The 18,630-nt window shown below is 46.8% G+C and overlaps 1 protein-coding gene across 1 annotated transcript in view; it reads left to right on the plus strand.

Annotated features, from left to right (window-relative positions):
• The window catches only part of LOC143986696 (plasminogen-like), a 174,111-nt gene that overhangs the window by 78,788 nt on the left and 76,693 nt on the right, over nt 1-18,630 (plus strand). The window contains exon 8 of the mRNA XM_077485104.1: nt 12,398-12,519. Within this exon, the coding sequence (XP_077341230.1) occupies nt 12,398-12,519 (122 nt within the window). The remainder of the gene's footprint in view (nt 1-12,397; nt 12,520-18,630) is intronic.

Raw genomic sequence — 18,630 nt, forward strand, 5'->3', positions numbered from 1 at the left:
TTTCAGTCCGGCCGCATGAGCGCTGCCGGATTTTCACGGAGAGAACCCCCTTGTGCGCATGCGCCGCTGCAGTCAGCGGCGCATACTGAGGGGAATATCTCCTAAACCGTACAGGTTTAGGAGATATTTTTTTTACCTACAGGTAAGCCTTATTATAGGCTTTCCTGTAGGTAAAAGTTAAAAAATTGACCATACTACCACTTTAAGGCTGGCTTTACACCATCGTGTTGTGGTAACACAAAGCACTCTGTCAGGTGCATTGTGTTGGCATTGATTTAGAATTCAGTGTAAGCTTGGGTTCACACTGGTACAACAAACGCTCCGACATTGTGAACTCAAGTTGCATGACATGTGAAAATCAATGTTTCCCTATGGGAGCCATCTTAACTAGTCTGACACAAGTCGGTCCGACTTTGAAAATGCTACCTGCACTCTTTTGGTCCGACTTTGATCCTTCTTTAGCCCATTGAATATCACTGAAGTCGGATCGCCGTCTTGACTGATCCGACTTTGGCATGCGACTTGAGCTCTGATGATCTTAAAGGGGAACTCCATGCCAAATTAAAAAAAAATGGTGTGGGGTCCCCCCCCCCCAAAATCCATATCAGAGCCTTATCCAAGCACGCAGCCTGGCAGGTCAGGAAAGGGGGTGGGGGCCAGCAAGCCCCCCCACTCCTTAACTGTATCAGGTCACATGCCCTCAACATGGGGGGGTGGGTGCTTTGGGGTAGGGGGGCCCCAAAGCACCTTGTCCCCATGTTAATGAGGACAAGGGCCTCTTGCCGACAACCCTGGCTGTTGGTTGTCAAGGTCTGCGGGTGGGGGGCTTATCAGAATCTGGAAGCCCCCTTTAACAAGGGGGCCCCCAGATTACAGCCCCCCATCCTATGTGAATGAGTATGGGGTACATTGTACCCCTACCCATTCACCTAAAAAAAATGTCAAAAATAACACACACTCAGCATGTTTTTAATGTAACTTATTAACGCAGCTCCATTGTCTCTTCCAATCTCTTCTCCACTCTCCGGCTTTACTGTCTCCTCCGCTAAGGTCTTCTGCCTCTGCTGGCTCTTCTCCCATCTCTGCTTCTTTCTGCTCTCCGCTGATGTCTTCTAGCCCTGTCCATTTTTTCTCCCTCTGTCCACTGTCTTTTCCTCTTTCTCCTTCCTCTGTTCTTCTTCCGATGTTGACTCTCTCCCGGTCTAATGCTGGGTACACGGTGTGCCATTACTTATATTGGCATGGGGCAGGGTCACCGGGTGATGTCATCCAGAGGGTCCGCCCCTTATGATGTCACAGCCCCTCCTGCCCCGATGGTGACATCATAAGGGGGCGGGCCCTGCAGATGGCATCACCCGGTGACCCCACCCCATGCCAATATAAGTAATGCATTAGAGCGGGAGAGAGTGTTGAGTCAGCATCGGAAGAAGAACAGAGGGAGAAGACAGTGGACAGAAGCAGAAGAATTGGAGAGGGCTTGAAGACATCAGCGGAGAGTGGAGAAGACCTGGAGAGGGGATGAGAGCCGACAGAGGCAGAAGATGTCAGCGGAGGAGGCAAAAGAGCCGGAGAGGGGAGAAGAAATCAGAAGAGACAACGGAGCGGCATTAATAAATTACTTTAAAAACCTGTGTAATGTGTTTTATTTTTGACATTTTTTTTTTTAGGTGAATAGGTAGGGGTACAATGTACCCCATACTCATTCACATAGGATGGGGGGCCGGAATCTGGGGGCCTCCTTGTTAAAGGGGGCTTCCAGATTCCGATAAGCCACCGTCCGCAGACCCTGACAACCAACAACCAGGGTTGTCGGAAAGAGGCCCTTGTCCTCATCAGCATGAGGACAGGGTGCTTTGGGGTGGGGGTATTTTGGGGGGGATCAAACGCTGTTTTTTTGGTGTGGGGGTTCCCCTGAAAATCCATACCAGACTAAAGGGCCTGGTATGCCATTGGAGGGGGGACCTGTTTTTTATTTTTTTTTATTTTTTTTTAAAGATTAATACTAGACACAGTGCCTGGTATTGTCGGGGATAAAAGTCGGATCCCTGTTCATTGAAGTCGGATGGCTGTAGGACTAATGCAGGACTGCAGAGCAAAGTAGGATGCTAGTTGTATGACTGCCATGTAGTATAAGTGTGAACCCAGCCTCAGGGAATATGTGCAAAACTGTGTGAGTTCCTGACACAAAGACAAATGCATTGACCTATACTAAATGCACAGGGTTTCCACTAATTCTTAACGGTACCCCCACGCATTGGCAAATGCGGTGCTTTTTCGCTGCAACGCAATTTTTTTTTTAAAAAAAAGGGGTGAAGGGCTACTTTTCCTGTGTTTCTGCAGGTAGGACAGGCCATTAAAATGAATAAGCTGGCCTACAGGCTGCAGGCAGCCACACAGATGTGAACCAAGGGCTTGTTCACACATGGGGTTGAGGGTGGTAAAACCATGCAGTTGAGTCTTTTTTTTACCATCCCCAGCTGCTCCCACTTTAGCTGCAGAGGCAGCAGCTAGGGGCATATACATTCTGTAGCCACTGGTGGAAGTATACTCCCATACAGGGCTGGTGCAAGGATTTTTGACACCCTAGGCTAAAGCTCATTTTGCAGTCCCCCCTTGTCTCCACCCCTGACTCCACCCCATTTGCCCTGCCCATGTATATCCCATATGCCCATCAATGCAGCCTCACCAGTGCCCATCAATGCAGCCTCACCAGTGCCCATCAATGCAGCCTCACCAGTGCCCATCAATGCAGCCTCACCAGTGACCATCAAATGCAGCCCCACCAGCACCCATCAAATGCAGCCCTACCAGCACCCATCAAATGCAGCCCCACCAGCACCCATCAAATGCAGCCCCACCAGCACCCATCAAATGCAGCCCCACCAGCACCCATCAAATGCAGCCCCACCAGCACCCATCAAATGCAGCTCCACCAGTACCCATCAAATGGAGCCCCACCGACACCCATCAAATGCAGCCTCCCAGTGCCAATCAATGCAGCCTACCAGTGTCCATCAATGCAATTTACCAGTGCCCATCAATAAATGCTTGCTTGCTTCCCTTCATTCAGGAGTCGGGACACAGACACAGTCCTCCGCCGCTGTGCCTCTGACACTATGTGCGAACAGAGCGGTGGCTGCTCTGCTGATGCTGAGACTTCGTTGCTTGCTGCAAAGAGAAGAGAGTAGAAACACCAGTAGCCCGGGTGCCCTAGGCAGCAGTGCGTCCTAGGTGGCTGCCTAGTTTGCCTAGTGGTAGCACCAGCCCTGCTCCCATACATATATACTTGCATACATAGGCAAACTTCCATCCATACACACACACACACACACACACACACACACTTGTTAGAAAATTTCAATACTATACCTGCACATACACGGCCGTGTACTGTGCACTGTAGGGAGGGGTGGAAAGCTAAGGACTTGGGAAGACCGCCCTTTCACTACTTTCACTTTCCTGACTGCAATTCATTGTCCTTATCAAGCGCCTACTCAGGGCCAGATTAAGAACATCATGGGCCTGGTGCTGAGGATTTTGGTGGGGCCTTTTATAAACAATAAATAAATAAAAATGCTAACTATTTTTTGTGATAACAAATAAAATTAAAGAGAGAGAGGGAGAATGAGAGAGAGAGAGAGAGAGAGAGAGAGAATAAAAAAGAGACAGAGAAAGGGGATGAAATAGGGTGTGAGGGGTAAGGGAGGGAGGATGAGAGAGAAAGGGGGGATGGGAGAGAGAGGATGCACATGAGCATGTGTGGGAATGACATCAACGCAGCCTGGCCAAGGCAAGTGACCGAAGGCACAGAACCCAGAAGGAAGACCGGGTGAAGATGGAAGTGCCCGGGCCCCGCTGGACTGATCACAGCACAGCACTGGAGGGCTCAGTCTGACAATTTAAGTGTACCCTAATGTGCTAATATGCTGGGCATACTTGTACATTATGGCATAACCTACCCCAGGGCCTCTAAAAAGTAGTAATGTTAGAAAAGTTTACTACCGCTTTAATATCACAGGAGCCTCTCATGGGGCCCCCTACTGACCCTGTGGCCCTTGGGCAGTACCTAAGTGCATAGTTGTCAACATTTCAAAAATATTTTCAGGGACGCTTTTTTTTTACAAGTGCTATATTTAGAGTAGCTGACATCCCCCGTGTTCCTCTATACATCACAATAGTAATTACAAAACGAAATAAGTACTAATAATGGGGCAGAACAAATATGAGGACTGTGAGATTTCCTTTAGTTGAACTGACAAAAGTGCCCATTCTAGAGCTGGTAACATTGAGGATATTCAGTATAATTTTAAAGAACAGTTTTTGTGGGTAAGAGGCATAGGGGAGGAGTATGGATGGTATAAAAGTGGGAAGTATGTGCAGGTGAGGGAGAGGAATGTGGAGGGTCTAACAGTGGGCACTATGTACAGGAGAGGAGTGTGAAGGGTATGACAGTGGGCACTATGTACAGGAGAGGAGTGTGAAGGTATGACAGTGGGCAGTATGCACAGCACATTAGTGTAGATGGTATGACATTGGGCACTATGTATAAGAGAAGAGTGTGGAGGGTATGACAGTGAACAATATGTGCAGGAGTGTGGAGGGCATGACAGTAGGCACTATGTATAGGAGAGAAGTGTGGAGAGTAGGACAGTAAGCAGTAATTACAGGAGAAGAGTGTGGAGGGAGGGTATGACGTGGGCACTATGTATAGGAGAGGAGTATGGAGGGTATGACAGTGGGTAGTATGTACAGGAGAGGAGTGTGGAGAGTATGACAGTGGGCACTATGTATAGGAGAGGAGTATGGAGGGTATGACAGTGAGTAGTATGTAAAGGAGAGGAGTGTGGAGATTATGACAGTCGCGCTATGTATAGGAGAGAAGTGTTGGAGGTATGACAGTGGGCACTATGTATAGGAGAGGAGTATGGAGGGTATGACAGTGAGTAGTATGTACAGGAGAGGAGTGTGGAGGGTATGACAGTGGGCACTATGCATAGGAGAGGAGTGTTGGCGGTATGACAGTGGGCACTATGTATAGGAGAGAAATGTATGACAGCGGGCACTATGTACAAGAGAGGAGGAGTGTGTAGGATATGACAGCGGGCGTTATGTATAGGAGAGAAGTGTGGAGAGTATGACAGCGGGCACTATGTATAGGAGAGAAGTGTAGAGAGTATGACAGTGGGCACTATGTATATGAGAGAAGTGTGGAGAGTATGACAGTGGGCACTATGTATAGGAGAGAAGTGTGGAGAGTATGCCAGTGGGTACTATGTATAGGAGAGAAGTGTGGAGAGTATGACAGTGGGCACTATGTATAGGAGAGAAGTGTGGAGAGTATGACAGTGGGCACTATGTATAGGAGAGAAGTGTGGAGAGTATGACAGTGGGCACTATGTATAGGAGAGGAGGATGAAGTAATCTGGGAAGGAAAATGTAAAGGTTTGTGGAAGGATGTTTAGGGACTGCGTAGTGGTTAAGTGGGCCAGACATATTAAGCAGAGACCAGCCATTGTCGATCTATGTATGGGCTAGCTGGTTTTACACAAGTCAACCTATTAACCGACTTGAGTACAACCAGCCTGTCAGGCTTTCCCCAAAACAATCAGTGCTGCCAGCTATAGTTAGCAACACTAATCATTGTATTCACTGGCAGAACACAATTACACTGCAGGAGTGATTGCCCCATTCACAGGTCAGCAGGTGAGAGGGTGTGTCGGGAAAGGCTGGGGAGAGATACTAGTCAGTCCCTGGGTAGGCACTGGTTAGTATCAGAGCCGGATACACAAAGGTTACATACGCCACGATCGTTAGAGCGAGAGCAATAATTCTAGCACTAGACCTCCTCTGTAACTCTAAACATGTAACCTGTAAAAAAATGTAAAGCAAAATCGTGCTAACTTTAGTGTTTTTTTTTTTATGAATGAAACAGTTTCTTTCCAAAAAAAAGTTAGAAAAATTGCTGCGCAAATATCGTGTAACATAAAAAGTTGCAAAGACCACCATTTTATTCCATAGGGTGTCTGCTAAAACAATATATAATGTTTGAGGGTTCTGAGTAATTTTCTAGCATAAAAAAAAAGATGATTTTTACATGTAGGAGAGAAGTTTCAGAATGGGCCTGGGTGGCAAGGGGTTAATTATCATAAGTAATATACAAATAATTATTATAAGCTCTATGAGTTCATCCTCTCAGTCTGCTGCAGAGTGTTCCAGCTTGTATTTAAACTGGCCGGTCTGTATGTAGCTTCTGACAGGCTGTGCAAGGAGCCCCGTATCTCCGGAACCATAGATGATGGCAGCCCCATATTTTAACCAGTGATGGAGTGGGTCTTTAGCTACCTACCCCCCAAATGTGGGGTCTCTGTGACTCTTGATCGCCGAGCTACAATCCTCAAAGTCAATCTTTTTTTTTTTTTTTTTTTTTTTTGGGCAAATGGGCCTATCTTGAGAAAGGGGCCTGGAGCTGCAGCTCCAATAGCCCCTATGTTAATCTGGACCTGCGCCTACTGTGCTGATGTACAGTTCGGCAGAGGAACAGGAGCTCGGTCTGATGTAAATGCCTTTTTTTATCAGGATATCAGGGCACCCCTGCTGAACTCAGACAGCACCCTGGTTGAGAGAGGCTGCTTTAAAATGTCACCCCCAACCAGGGCCAGATAAACATAGGGACTATTGGACCTGCAGCTCCAGGTCCCTTACCTTAAGATAGGCCCATTTGCCAAAAGTAAATGCACAAAAAAAAACATGATTGAGCTTTGAGGGTCATAGAGACCCCAAATATGGGGGGGGGGGTGTAGGTAGCCAAAGACCTTTGGGGCTCCTAGGACCTATGGTTTCAGGGATGTGATATTAAATCGTTAGTAAGCTTTGTTAACATTACTACTTGTTAGAGGTTCTGAGGTACGTTATGCCATAATGTACAAGTATGCACAGCATATTAGCACATTAGGGTACACTTACCTGTCAGACTGAGCCATCCAGACCTGCGCTGTGATCAATCCGGCGGGTCCCGGGCTTTTCCATCTTCACCAGGTCTTCTTTCCGGCTTCTATGCCTTCGGTCATGTGCCTTAGCCGGTCTGTTATGCTGTCACTCCCACGCATGCTCATGTGCATCCTTTGTCTCTCTTATCCTCCCTCTCTCGTCTCCCTAATCCATGCGCCCAGCCCCTAATCTACACGCAGGGTGCCACATGAACGCATGGATTCCAATGGGGTATTTTAAGCACATGATTAGAGCCTGAGGTTCTAATTGGCTTCAAAAAAGGGTGGGCTTGGGGTGCAGAGCACTGCATCCCGAACCCACCCACTTGTGTGACAATAGCAAATTTATATTTGCTATTGTCTTCCTGATTCTCCTCCTGGCCAATCAGGAAGTGGCCGTGGGTGCCTGAGACTCAATAGGCCAGGGAGTCTCAGACCCACTTCCTGTCCAGCTGGGAGGAGAAGGAATGGCCCTAGAGGGAGGTCTCCATGGACGGCTCACCCGTAGCCACATCCAACACTCGGTTAGTGAAGGGAGCAGTAGGGGAGATAACAGTGTCATCCCAGGTGGACTCATCATCTGCCTCCTAAGGTAAGGAGGCCCTGTACCTTCCCGTCTGTCCGTCTGTCCATCTCCAGCCGAGGGGGTTGGTGGTGGTGGTGATCTTTGGCTTCATGTCTGTCTCCTCTGGGAGGGTAATGCCCCCCCTCACTGTGTCTCCCGCCGGAGGGGGGGTGGGTGATTGGTGGTGCTGGCGATCACCGGGGCGGGTGGCGTTGGTTTGCTGCCAACCCCAAAGTATTGAGCACCAGCTGCCACTGTTTATCTATATCTTTGCCACAAATCTCAGTGCTACGACACTATGGACAATAATATTTTCCCTAATACAACCTGGTTAAACACGAGGAACCAATGGCTAGGTTTTGCTTTTCCCCTGTGTCTGGTCATTAAGTTAATCACTGTTATGCCGCGTACACACGATCGGACTATCTGGCGGACTTAGTCTTCGACCGTGAGTGGGCTCCGGCTGACTTTTTCTTCCCAAAAGTCCGGCAAACTTAGAAAGAAGTTTTGACTCAAAATTGTAAGCTGAACTCGGCAGTCCGGCGGACAATCCGCCCGTTTGTGTGCTATTCCACCGGAATTTTCAAATGAACGGACTTGCCAACACACGGAGTAAAGTCTGTTCATTTTGAACGTGACTCCAGGTAGACGGGACCAGTGAAGGAAGTCAATGTCGCCGCCTCCATCGGCGAGATTGACACCTCGTGAGCCCCCATCACATGGTGACCCCGCCCCTTATCATGTCACAGTTCCAGCATCCCCGGGACTGTGACATCATAAACATCCCTTGTAATAGAAAAAAAGCATGACATCCTGGGGGATGCTGGGACGGTGACGTCATAAGGGACGGGGTCACCATGTGACATCACCCGGTGACCCCGCCCCTTATGCCTATATAAGTCGCCGCGCAACGAATCCCTGTCATTACAGCTGGAGAGAGCGTTGAAAAGAAGAAAGAAGAACCAACCCTAGTAAAAGAGCTGGAAGAAGATAGCGGAGGCCCGGCAGAAGAACTGAAGAGCGGGACAAGACCCCCAGACGGTGGCGACTAAGGAGAAAGCCGGGCTCCTCCGCTAGTATAAGAGAAGACCCCTGACCTGACTAATAAACTACTTTTAAAACCTGTGTTGTGTGTTTTTTATGTACATTTTTTCCCCCCAGGTGAATGGGTAGGGGTACATCGTACCCCATACTCATTCACATAGGGTGGGGGGCCAGTATCTGGGGATAAGGATAAGGGTCTGGTATGGACTTTGGGGGACCCCCACACTGTTTTTTCGGCGAAGGGGTTCCCCTTTAAATCCATACCAGGCGATGGGGCTCACAAGGTGTCAATCTCTCCGATGGAGGCGGCGACATTGACTTCCTTCGCTAGCCCCGTCTACCTGGAGTCCCGTTCAAAATGAACGGACTTTACTACATGTGTGGGCAAGTCCACTCATTTGGAAAGTCCGGCGGAACTCCGCCAAAAGTCCGGCGGAAGTTCCCGCCGGACCTAGTCCGCCGGAAAAGTCCGGTCGTGTGTGGGTGTGTGTGGGCAAGTCAGTTCGTTCAGAAAGTCCGGCGGACCTCCGCTGCAAAGTCCGGCGGATTGTCCGCCAGATAGTCTGATCATGTGGATGTGGCATTACAGAAACATTTTCTGTGGCTATTTAACATCTATTTTTGGAGAGTTTTTTTATAACGTATTTATCGGCATATAACACACACCTTCAATTTAAGATGGAAGTTTTAGGAAAAAAACATTTTTTTTAAATAAACCACTTTGATGCAAAATAATGGTCAGTGCCCATCAATGTAGCCTGATTAGTGCCCATCTGCAACCTCAATGCAGCCTGATCTGTGCCCTTCTGTAGCTTCAATACAGTGTGATCTATGCTCATCTGCAGCTTCAATGCAGTCTGATCTGTGCCCATCTGCAGTTTGATCTGTGCCCATGTGCAGCCTGATTTGTGCCCATCTGCAGCCAGATCTGCGCCCATCTGCAGCCCATCTCCCATCACTGCAGCGGTCTGATTAATGTCTATCTGCAGCCTCACCATCTCTCCTCAATGCAGTGCAGGAAATCACCGAGCCGTTATCTCCTGTTTACTCGGCTCTCAGTCCGCAGTCACATACACAGTCCCGCCTCCGCCATCAGCATTGGAGCAGCTCATGTGATAGGCAGAAAACTGTTCCAAAGCCAGTGGTGGAGGCGGGACTGTGTGTGGAACGTGAGAGCCGAGTAAACAGGAGATGACGGCTCTGTGAATTCCGGTGGCGTTCCACCCCCTCCTTCCACTTTGAGTTACACTATTGGCATATAACACGCACCCGTGATTTGTCCTCTATTTTCAGGTGAAAAAAGTGTGTTATATGCTGATAAATACGGTATTTCACATAACATGGACAGAGAGATTCTTGTTTCTTAATACTATACCAGGTGGGAGATACTGTGCAGAGTTTCAGCCTGCAGTGTCATTTTAATTAAGTTTTTTAGAAAAGCTAATGTGTTGTAGTGTTAACTCATTTTTTTAACATTTTAAACAATTGCAGCAAGAAATACAGTACAGGCATACCTCACTTTAAGTACACAATGGGGTTTATTTACTAAAGCTGGGAAGTGCAAAATCAGGCTCCCTTCTGCAAAGAAACCGAAGAGCTTCTAATCCCAGCTTGTTCAATTAAGCTTTGGTAATAAAACCTGGAAGCTCATTGGTTTCTATGCAGAAGTGAGGCTGATTTTGCACTTTCCAGCTTTAGTAAATAAACCCCATTGTGTACTTAAAAGTGGGGTATGCCTGTAGATGCATACTGCAAGTTTCCTAAAAATGATGCAGTGGTAGCTATGCATCCTCATTACATTGCCAAGCTGGCTGAGACTCTCAATGAAAAGAAACACAGCTTGTCAGCTCTGCACAAGGGACTTCCCCTCTCCCTTTTTCTTCTCACAGACTTGCTCACAAGCAAGACAGCCCATTCTGCCTGTTCCCCTAATTCTTCATAGGCAGTCAAAATAGCCAATCAAGGGGGGACTGGAGGAGATGCAAAGAACTCTGAGAGATGGAGTTCCCAGCACAGACTGCTTGATTGAAACCAACACGCAAATACCTACACCTCCCAAGATGCACCGCTGCATGAGAGAAGTTTTACCTCAGAGGCTTATGCAAAGGCTCAAGTGCCTTGAGACTATTCAGTTCACACTTGCAGCGCTATACAAGTCATTCATTCATTCATTCATGGGAGAGCCAGGACATGGGGACAGAGGTCTGCAACCTTAGATCTGGGGGATTGTGCCTTCTGCAGTCAGGGAATTGGCGGCAGGTATCGGGGGTTAAAGGAGGACTCAGAGTGCACCCCCAGGCATCCCAATCAGCATGCGATGTCCCAATGAGCAGGTGTCAGTCGGGCACTTGCAAGGACTGGTATCACAGTATCTTCCCCTGTGGGCTTTGGACACAGGAGTTGGTGAGCAAGCTCTCACCCAAATCCTTCCTAAACCAGAACTCTGAATTATCTTTGTTGCCTTGCCTTCCTTAGTCACATGGAACTGTGATGCTGTTATACTCTGTCAGGCAGTGAAAACACTTGTCTACTATCCCATAGGATTACAATACTGGTTGCCTGTCAAGCCTTTTTGGATGTACTGTATTCACACCATTACAGGAGATCAAAAAGTGCACCATCTTAAAGTAACTCAAGATCTTAAGGGCCCCATCTGTGTTCAGGACAAGTCATTTATAGGTGAATCCACACTGGCGGTTGATTCAGTGCACTGGGTCAAGTATTGTGATTAAGCGGCCCTGCTGGGACTGTGGTGCTGGGGTGAAGAAGGGAGATAGGCTGACAGACTAAAACAAGGTCATTCCTCTACCCTCCGCCTGCCTGGACTCGTATAGCCCAATTTAGCTGAGGTTATCAAATGTTTGTGGAAGTACCACTATATTTCTAACCTGTTATTCTCGTGTGTTTATCTCTGCTCTCGGGGGTTATTTCATTTAAAGGACTCCCCTGAAAGCAGACAAATTTGATCTTACATTGTGCCTCAGCACTTTTGCTCTTTGTTCTATCAATGCCTATTTATTTTATGGCTCAATATTATTATGACTGTTGTTCCTTTTTTCTTTAAGAGAGTATGCAGTACTGTTTTCACTATAAACTGTATCCTTTTACTGTGTTATCTACACTACATTACATCCAGGTGTGCCAGTGGGGTTGGGTCTGTTTTTGGGGTTGAAGAGGCAGAGTAAGGAACCAACAATATTCAAGCGGCTTCTGCGCGGATATCGCTACAATTATATAACAACGATGGAGACTGTGTTGAAAATTATCGAACATTTTTAAAGAAAAGGGGAGTTCTGAAGTACAGACACTCGTATACTTCAACATCTTTCTGTGAGGCTTTTGTCTGCATGATCCATGCAGATAAAATAGTATGGCTGAAGCTGGAAGATATTTTCTCTTGAAGGTGTAGGCTCTGCATCTACCTGTTCTTCACCAGAGCCTCTAGTTAAGGATAATAATTTAAACAGTAGACAATATAAGGTCCATTATGGCAAGAGGGAGGTAGATAAACAGGTTACGGTATCAGTCATTAGGCAAAGTAATAATCAGTGGTAAAATCTAGTAACGCAGGGATTGTGCCAGAACATAAGACAGAAGTACAGTGTGGAACATAGTCATTAAATGGGGAAGTTATGATTGAGAATCAACACCAGAGAATGGAGAAAAAATAATAATGAAAGTCTGTAAGGGTAGGAGGCTAATCGGTTGATCAATTCAAACCTTTCATTGGATCTGCATATTTTTTTTTTTATGTTAGTGGTGACATACTGATATATTTTTTTAAACCAAAATATTTTTTTAGGAATCTAGAAAAGAACTATTGCAGAAATCCTGATGGGGAGCCAAGGCCCTGGTGTTATACCACAGACAAAGCAACACGATGGGAATATTGTGAAATACCCAGCTGTGATTCCCAACCTGTTGGTAAATCTATTTATCTCCTTGTTTCACATCTAGTGTTTAATGGGAAATCTTTAGAGAGACACAGAGGGTCACTCACTAAGAAGAAGGCGCTGCACCAGTGCATACAATAATTGGTGCGCCAAAAACATTGTTAATCTAATGTGCGAACTGGCTCACGTTGAAGCGCAAATAGCAATAATAAATACCTGTGTATGTACACTGCAACTGGTGCTAGTGTAAGTGCGGTTTTCTTATTGATAATAGCACACGCTAAATACAATTGGTTAATTTCATCTAATTGGTTGTGTGTCTTGTTAGGCAATTAGGTGTTCTCAGTTAATGAACCCTTTTGATGCTAATTTCATTCCTATTACTTCTAATATATTTTTTTCTTTTTTTACCCCAATCTTTCAATACATTACAAAGAACAGAGAAGTGTTTCTAAACCCAATAAATTCATATTTTCTGATCTTGATCTTTAAAGGTGACCATACACTGCAATCAGATCTTAAATAAATTCGATTTAGTGCAAGAGCCTGTTTGATTTAATAGAATTTGAATTAATTGTTCAACAATAAAAATGAAATATTCCTTTATCCACTTAAGGACCAAGCCTCTTTCTGAGATTTGGTGTTTACAAGTTAAAAACAGTTTTTTTTTTTTTTGCTAGAAAATTACTTAGAACCCCCAAAATATATTTTTTTCGAACACCCTAGAGAATAGAATTGCGGTCGTTGCAATACTTTATGTCACACCGTATTTGCACAGCAGTCTTACTAGTGCACTTTTTTTTGGAAAAAATATACTTCTTTGAATTAAAAAATAAGACAATAGTTATGTTAGCCCAATTTTTGTGAAATATTGTGAAAGATAATGTTACACCAAATAAATTGATACCCAACATGTCGCACTTCAAAATTGAGCCCGCTCGTGGAATGGCTACAAACATTTACCCATAAAAATCTCCATTGGTGACATTTAAAAAATTCTACAGGTTGCATGTTTTGAGTTTGCAAAGGTCTAGGGCTAAAATTATTGCTCTTACATTCGTGGTTTGAACACTGTTTTCATATGTATTCACTTCTGCATGCGAGCTTGGCGGGACAGGGTGCATTTACATTTTTTTTCTTATTTATTTTACCTTTTTTTTTTTTTTTTTTTTACACTGTTCTTAAAAAAAAAAGTGTCACTTTTATTCCTATTACAAGGAATATAAACATCCCTTGTAATAGAAAAAAAGCATGACATGACATCCCGGGGGATGCTGGGATTGTGACGTCATAAGGGGCAGGGTCACCATGTGACATCACCTGGTGACCCCGCCCCTTATGTCTATATAAGTCGCCGCGCACCATGTCCACGTCATTACAGCGGGAGAGAGCGTCGTGTCAACATCGGAAGAACAGAAGAAGGAAGAAGAAGAAGAAGAAACCGGCGATGGCAATGATGACGAAGGAGAAAGCCAGGCTCCTCCGCTTGCAAAAAGAGTGGCAAAAGAGCAGAAGGTAGCGGAGGAGCCCGGCGAGAAGAACCGGAAAGTGCGGAAAATTTGGAAGAAGACCCCCAAATTCGGAAGAAGACCCCCGGAGCTGCCTAATAAACGACTTTAAAAACCTGTGTAGTGTGTTTTTTTTATTTACACTTTTTCCCTCAGGTGAATACTCATTCACATAGGGTGGTGGGCCGGGATCTGGGGGCCATCTTATTAAAGGGGGCTCCGGATTCCTATAAGCCCCCCGCCCGCAGACCCCGACAACCAGCGGCCAGGGTTTTTGGGAAGAGGCCCTTGTCCTCATCAACATGGGGACAAGGTGCTTTGGGGTGGGGGGGCCGCAGGGCGACCCCTTCCCTAAAGCACCCACCCCCCCATGTTGAGGGCATGTGGCCTGGTACGGTTCAGGAGGGGAGGTGCTCGCTCTCTTTCCTGAACGGCTGGACTGCGTACTCGGATAAGGGTCTGGTATGGACTTTGGGGGGACCCCTACGCCATTTTTCAGCATAGAGGTTACTCTTAAAACCCATACCAGGCGACAGGGCTCGCAAGGTGTCAATCTCACCAATGGAAGTGGCGAGATTGACTTCCTTCTCTAGACCCGTCGTACCTGAAGCCACGTTCAAAATGAACTGACTTTAGTCCATGTGTGGTCAAGTCCGTTCATTTTGAAAGTCCAGCGGACCAGCATACAGACGAGCGGATTGTCCGCTAGAAAGCTAGAAAGCTGAGTCCGGCGGACAATTTTGATGCAAGTCTTCTTTCTAAGTCCGCCGGACTTTTGGGAAGAAAAAGTCTGCTGGAGCCCACACACGATCGACTTGTCTGGCGGATAGTCTGATCGTGTGTACTTTAAGCATTCTTAAAATCACTGCTTCTGAAAAAAACTGGCATTTTTAAAACTTTATTTTGTATGGAAACATATCCCCTGGTGCAGGATCTGGGTCCCCAAAAACTTTTTTAGGGCCTTTAAAATGAAAACTTTTGGTTTTTCATGTTTTGTCCCATAGACTTTAACTATTTGTACCATCTCGACGTGCATTATTGGTGTCAGGGCTGGCTTAGCCCTTCCTCCTCTGTGCTGGCCGCTCAGCTGTCGGCTAATTGCCAGCTCTCTTCTCTCTCCACAGTTACCAGCTGTTCCCGATGATGCTCGTCTGACCTGCCTAATTAAAGCCTTCCAGCTCACTCTTTCATTTGCCTTTGCTTTGGTCATATCACTAGGAACCATCTCCTGCTGTTTGTTTTAAGACTGGCTTGCTGACATCCCTCCTGGCTTCTATCCTGCTTGCAGTTGCTCTCCTAAGGCCATGAATTCAGAAGATACAGTCAATCCACTTGTTGGTAATATTTTTTCCAGATTGGATGAGCAAGATCAGTTTGCCTTGGCATTACAAATGCTCCTGAATCACACGGCTCACCTGGAATCCCCCACGGTGGCTGCTCCGGTACAACCTGAGTCGCAGGCTGTCCCTGCTGCTGCGCCAGTCTCTGTGCAGGCACCCGCCTCGAGTATTACCTCTATAAGAGGTATGTCTGGTTCTGCTCCGCTTCCCCAGCGATTTGGGGGCGATCCAGTTCAACGCAGAGGGTTTCTCAATTAGGTTGAGATATACTTCGAAATGCTGCCCCAGGCGTTTCCCACGGACAGAAGCAAAGTAGGTTTCATGATATCTTTGCTTTCTGAGAGAGCCTTGGCCTGGGCTAACCCTATATGGGAGACGCAAAAACCTGTTGTCTTGAGTTATCCTCAGTTTGTGGCCTCCTTTAAAAGGGTTTTTGACGTTCCCGCACGCTCCGCTTCTGCTACCAAGTGCCTCATGTCCATCAAACAGAGTACGAGAACTGTTGCCAACTACGCCATTGAATTCCGTACTCTGGCAGCAGAGGTTGCTTGGAACAATGAGGCCCTTGTGGCTGCTTTTTCTCATGGTCTCTCGGATTCCATCAAGAATGAGATAGCAGCCTGAGATATACCCACTGCGTTGGAGAGCTTGATCTCGTTTGCCATCCTCATTGACTCCAGACTCAGAGAAAGACTTTCTCTTAAGGCGCGCTTGTGGAAGCCTCCTGTACGTTTTCCTCCAAGCTTTGTAGTCCCACCTCACCTCCCATGCCTCCTGGTACCGAGTTGGTCAGTGAAGATGAACCTATGCAGCTGGACTTCACACGTCTCTCTGCAGATGAGAGAGCCTTTAGGAGGAGGGAGAGATTGTGCCTTTATTGTGGCCAGGCAGGTCACTTTTTGAAGTCTTGTCCTACCTGTCCAGGGAACGCCCGAACCTTGAGGTCCTGTCATGGACAGACCTTAGGTGGCATTGTTTTGTCCCCAGTTATCCAGAAGGATACGCTCCTGGTTTTGGTCCCTTTCTTGGGCTGAGTCGTCCATGGAGATACAGGCGCTAATTGACTCTGGGGCTGTTCATTGATGCTGCATTTGTTTTGCAGGCTCTTGACAGGAGACCTTTACAGCCTGCCCATGTGACTCATGAGACGGTTCCGTTGTCCATGGCCGTAGGGGCTCTTCACCATGAGATAATCCAATTCCAAGTTATTTCCTCTCCCAGATTTCCGCTGGTTATTGGTTATCCTTGGTTACAGAGGCACAACCCCTCCTTTTGATTGTCTCCGTGCTGAGGTTCTCTCTTGGTCACCACAATGCAGTGAGACATGCTTCCTAAAGGTATCCAAGGTCCTGTGCACCGCTTCACTCTCCTCCCTGCCAGAGGAATACCGTGATTTTGGCAATGTCTTTGATAAAGTCAAGCCGGTAGTTTGCCTCCACACCGGCCTTATGATTGCGCAATTGACCTTCAACCTGGTGCCATACCTCCTCGTGGCTGGGTTTACCCTTTGTCGGTTTTGGAGGATAAGGCCATGGAGGAGTATGTTGCTGACGCACTTTCTCAAGGTTTCATCTGCAAGTCCTCGTCTCCTGCTGGTGCTGGTTTCTTCTTTGTGAAAAAGAAGAGCGGTGAACTGAGACCTTGTATAGATTATAGGGGTCTCAATCATGTCACGATTAAGAATGCCTACCTGATTCCATTGATTACAGAATTATTTGACCGCCTCAAGGGAGCAACGGGTTTCACAAAGCTTGACCTGAGAGGGGCATACAATTTAGTGCGCATTAAGGAGGGTGACGAGTGGAAAAGTGTGTTTAATACCAGAACAGGCCATTATGAATACCTGGTAATGCCTTTTGGCCTTTGTAGCGCCCCGGCTGTTTTCCAGGAATTTATTAACTATGTCCTCCGAGATTTGTTGCAATTGTATGTGGTGGTTTATCTCGATGATATCCTCATATTTTCCAAGTCCCTGGAGAGCCACCACACAGATATCTGTCGTGTACTTCAGAAACTAAGGGAGAACAATCTCTATTGTAAGCTGGAGAAGTGCGAGTTCCATCGTGGACAGGTTACATTCCTGGGCTATGTCATTTCCACTGCTGGTTTTTCGATGGACCCAGAGAAACTGTCGGCAGTCCTACACTGGCTTCGACCCATGGGTTTACATCCTCTGCAGCATCTCTGGTCAAGCCTCTGACTGATATGACCAAAAAGGACGGTAACCCACAGAGTTGGTCTCCGGAGTCCATTAAGGCCTTTGAGACTCTCAAGGCTGCCTTTGTTTCTGCTCCTGTGTTGGCACATCCTGATCCTACGTTGCCTTTTATCCCAGAAGTTGATGCTTCTGAGACTGGAGTTGGTGCCCTTCTGTATCAACGTCCTAACTCTGAGAGCGCTATGCATCCGTTTGGTATTTTTCCAAGAAATTGTCACCTGCTGAATACAATTATGAGATTGGTGACAGAGAGCTGTTGGCGATCATTTTAGCCCTGAAAGAATGGAGACATCTCCTTGAAGGTACCACTGTGCCCGTTCTTATTCTTATTGACCATAAGATTCTTACATTCTTGTCTGAGGCTAAGTGACTCTCTCCCAGAAGGGCGCGATGGGCTCTTTTCTTGTCGATCTTTAATTACATTGTCTCATTCTTACCCGGTACTAAGAATGTAAGGACTGATGCCTTGTCACGACAATTTTCCTCCAAGTCAGAGTCGATTCCGGTTCCTATGATTCCTACTGATCGTATCTTGGCTCCGGTTCGCATCAGTGTTACTTCTCCTTTGGGTGACAAAATTCTTGCTGCTCAGGTCCATGCTCCTCCTGATAAACCTTGTGACTGCTGCTTTGTCCCAGAGAGTCTCCGTACTGCAGTGCTCCAGACTTGCCATTCTCCCAAGGCAGCTGGCCATCCTGTGAAGAATCAACTCATTTGGGTCATCTCCCAACAATTCTGGTGGCCTAGTCTAAGGGCTGATGTTACTGCCTTCGTAGCTGCCTGTCCCGTGTGGGCTCAGAGTAAGACTCCACGACACCTTCCGGTGGGCCTCCTACAACCCATACCCAATGGAGAGAGACCCTGGACTCGCCTGTCTATGGATTTCATTGTGGAATTGCCCAACTCCCAAGGCAACACTGTTATCCTTATGGTGGTTGACCGGTTCTCAAAGATGTGTCATTGTATTCCACTTAAAAAGTAGCCCACCACTAAGGAACTGGCTTCCATTTTTGCTCGGGAGGTCTTTCGCTTACATGGGCTACCCAAGGTGATTGTCTCGGATAGGGGCAGTCAGT

This window comes from Lithobates pipiens, unplaced genomic scaffold (genome assembly GCF_037356315.1).
Source record: "Lithobates pipiens isolate NorthernLeopardFrog02 unplaced genomic scaffold, aLitPip1_a1.2 Scaffold_18, whole genome shotgun sequence".
NCBI classification, from domain to species: domain Eukaryota; kingdom Metazoa; phylum Chordata; class Amphibia; order Anura; family Ranidae; genus Lithobates; species Lithobates pipiens.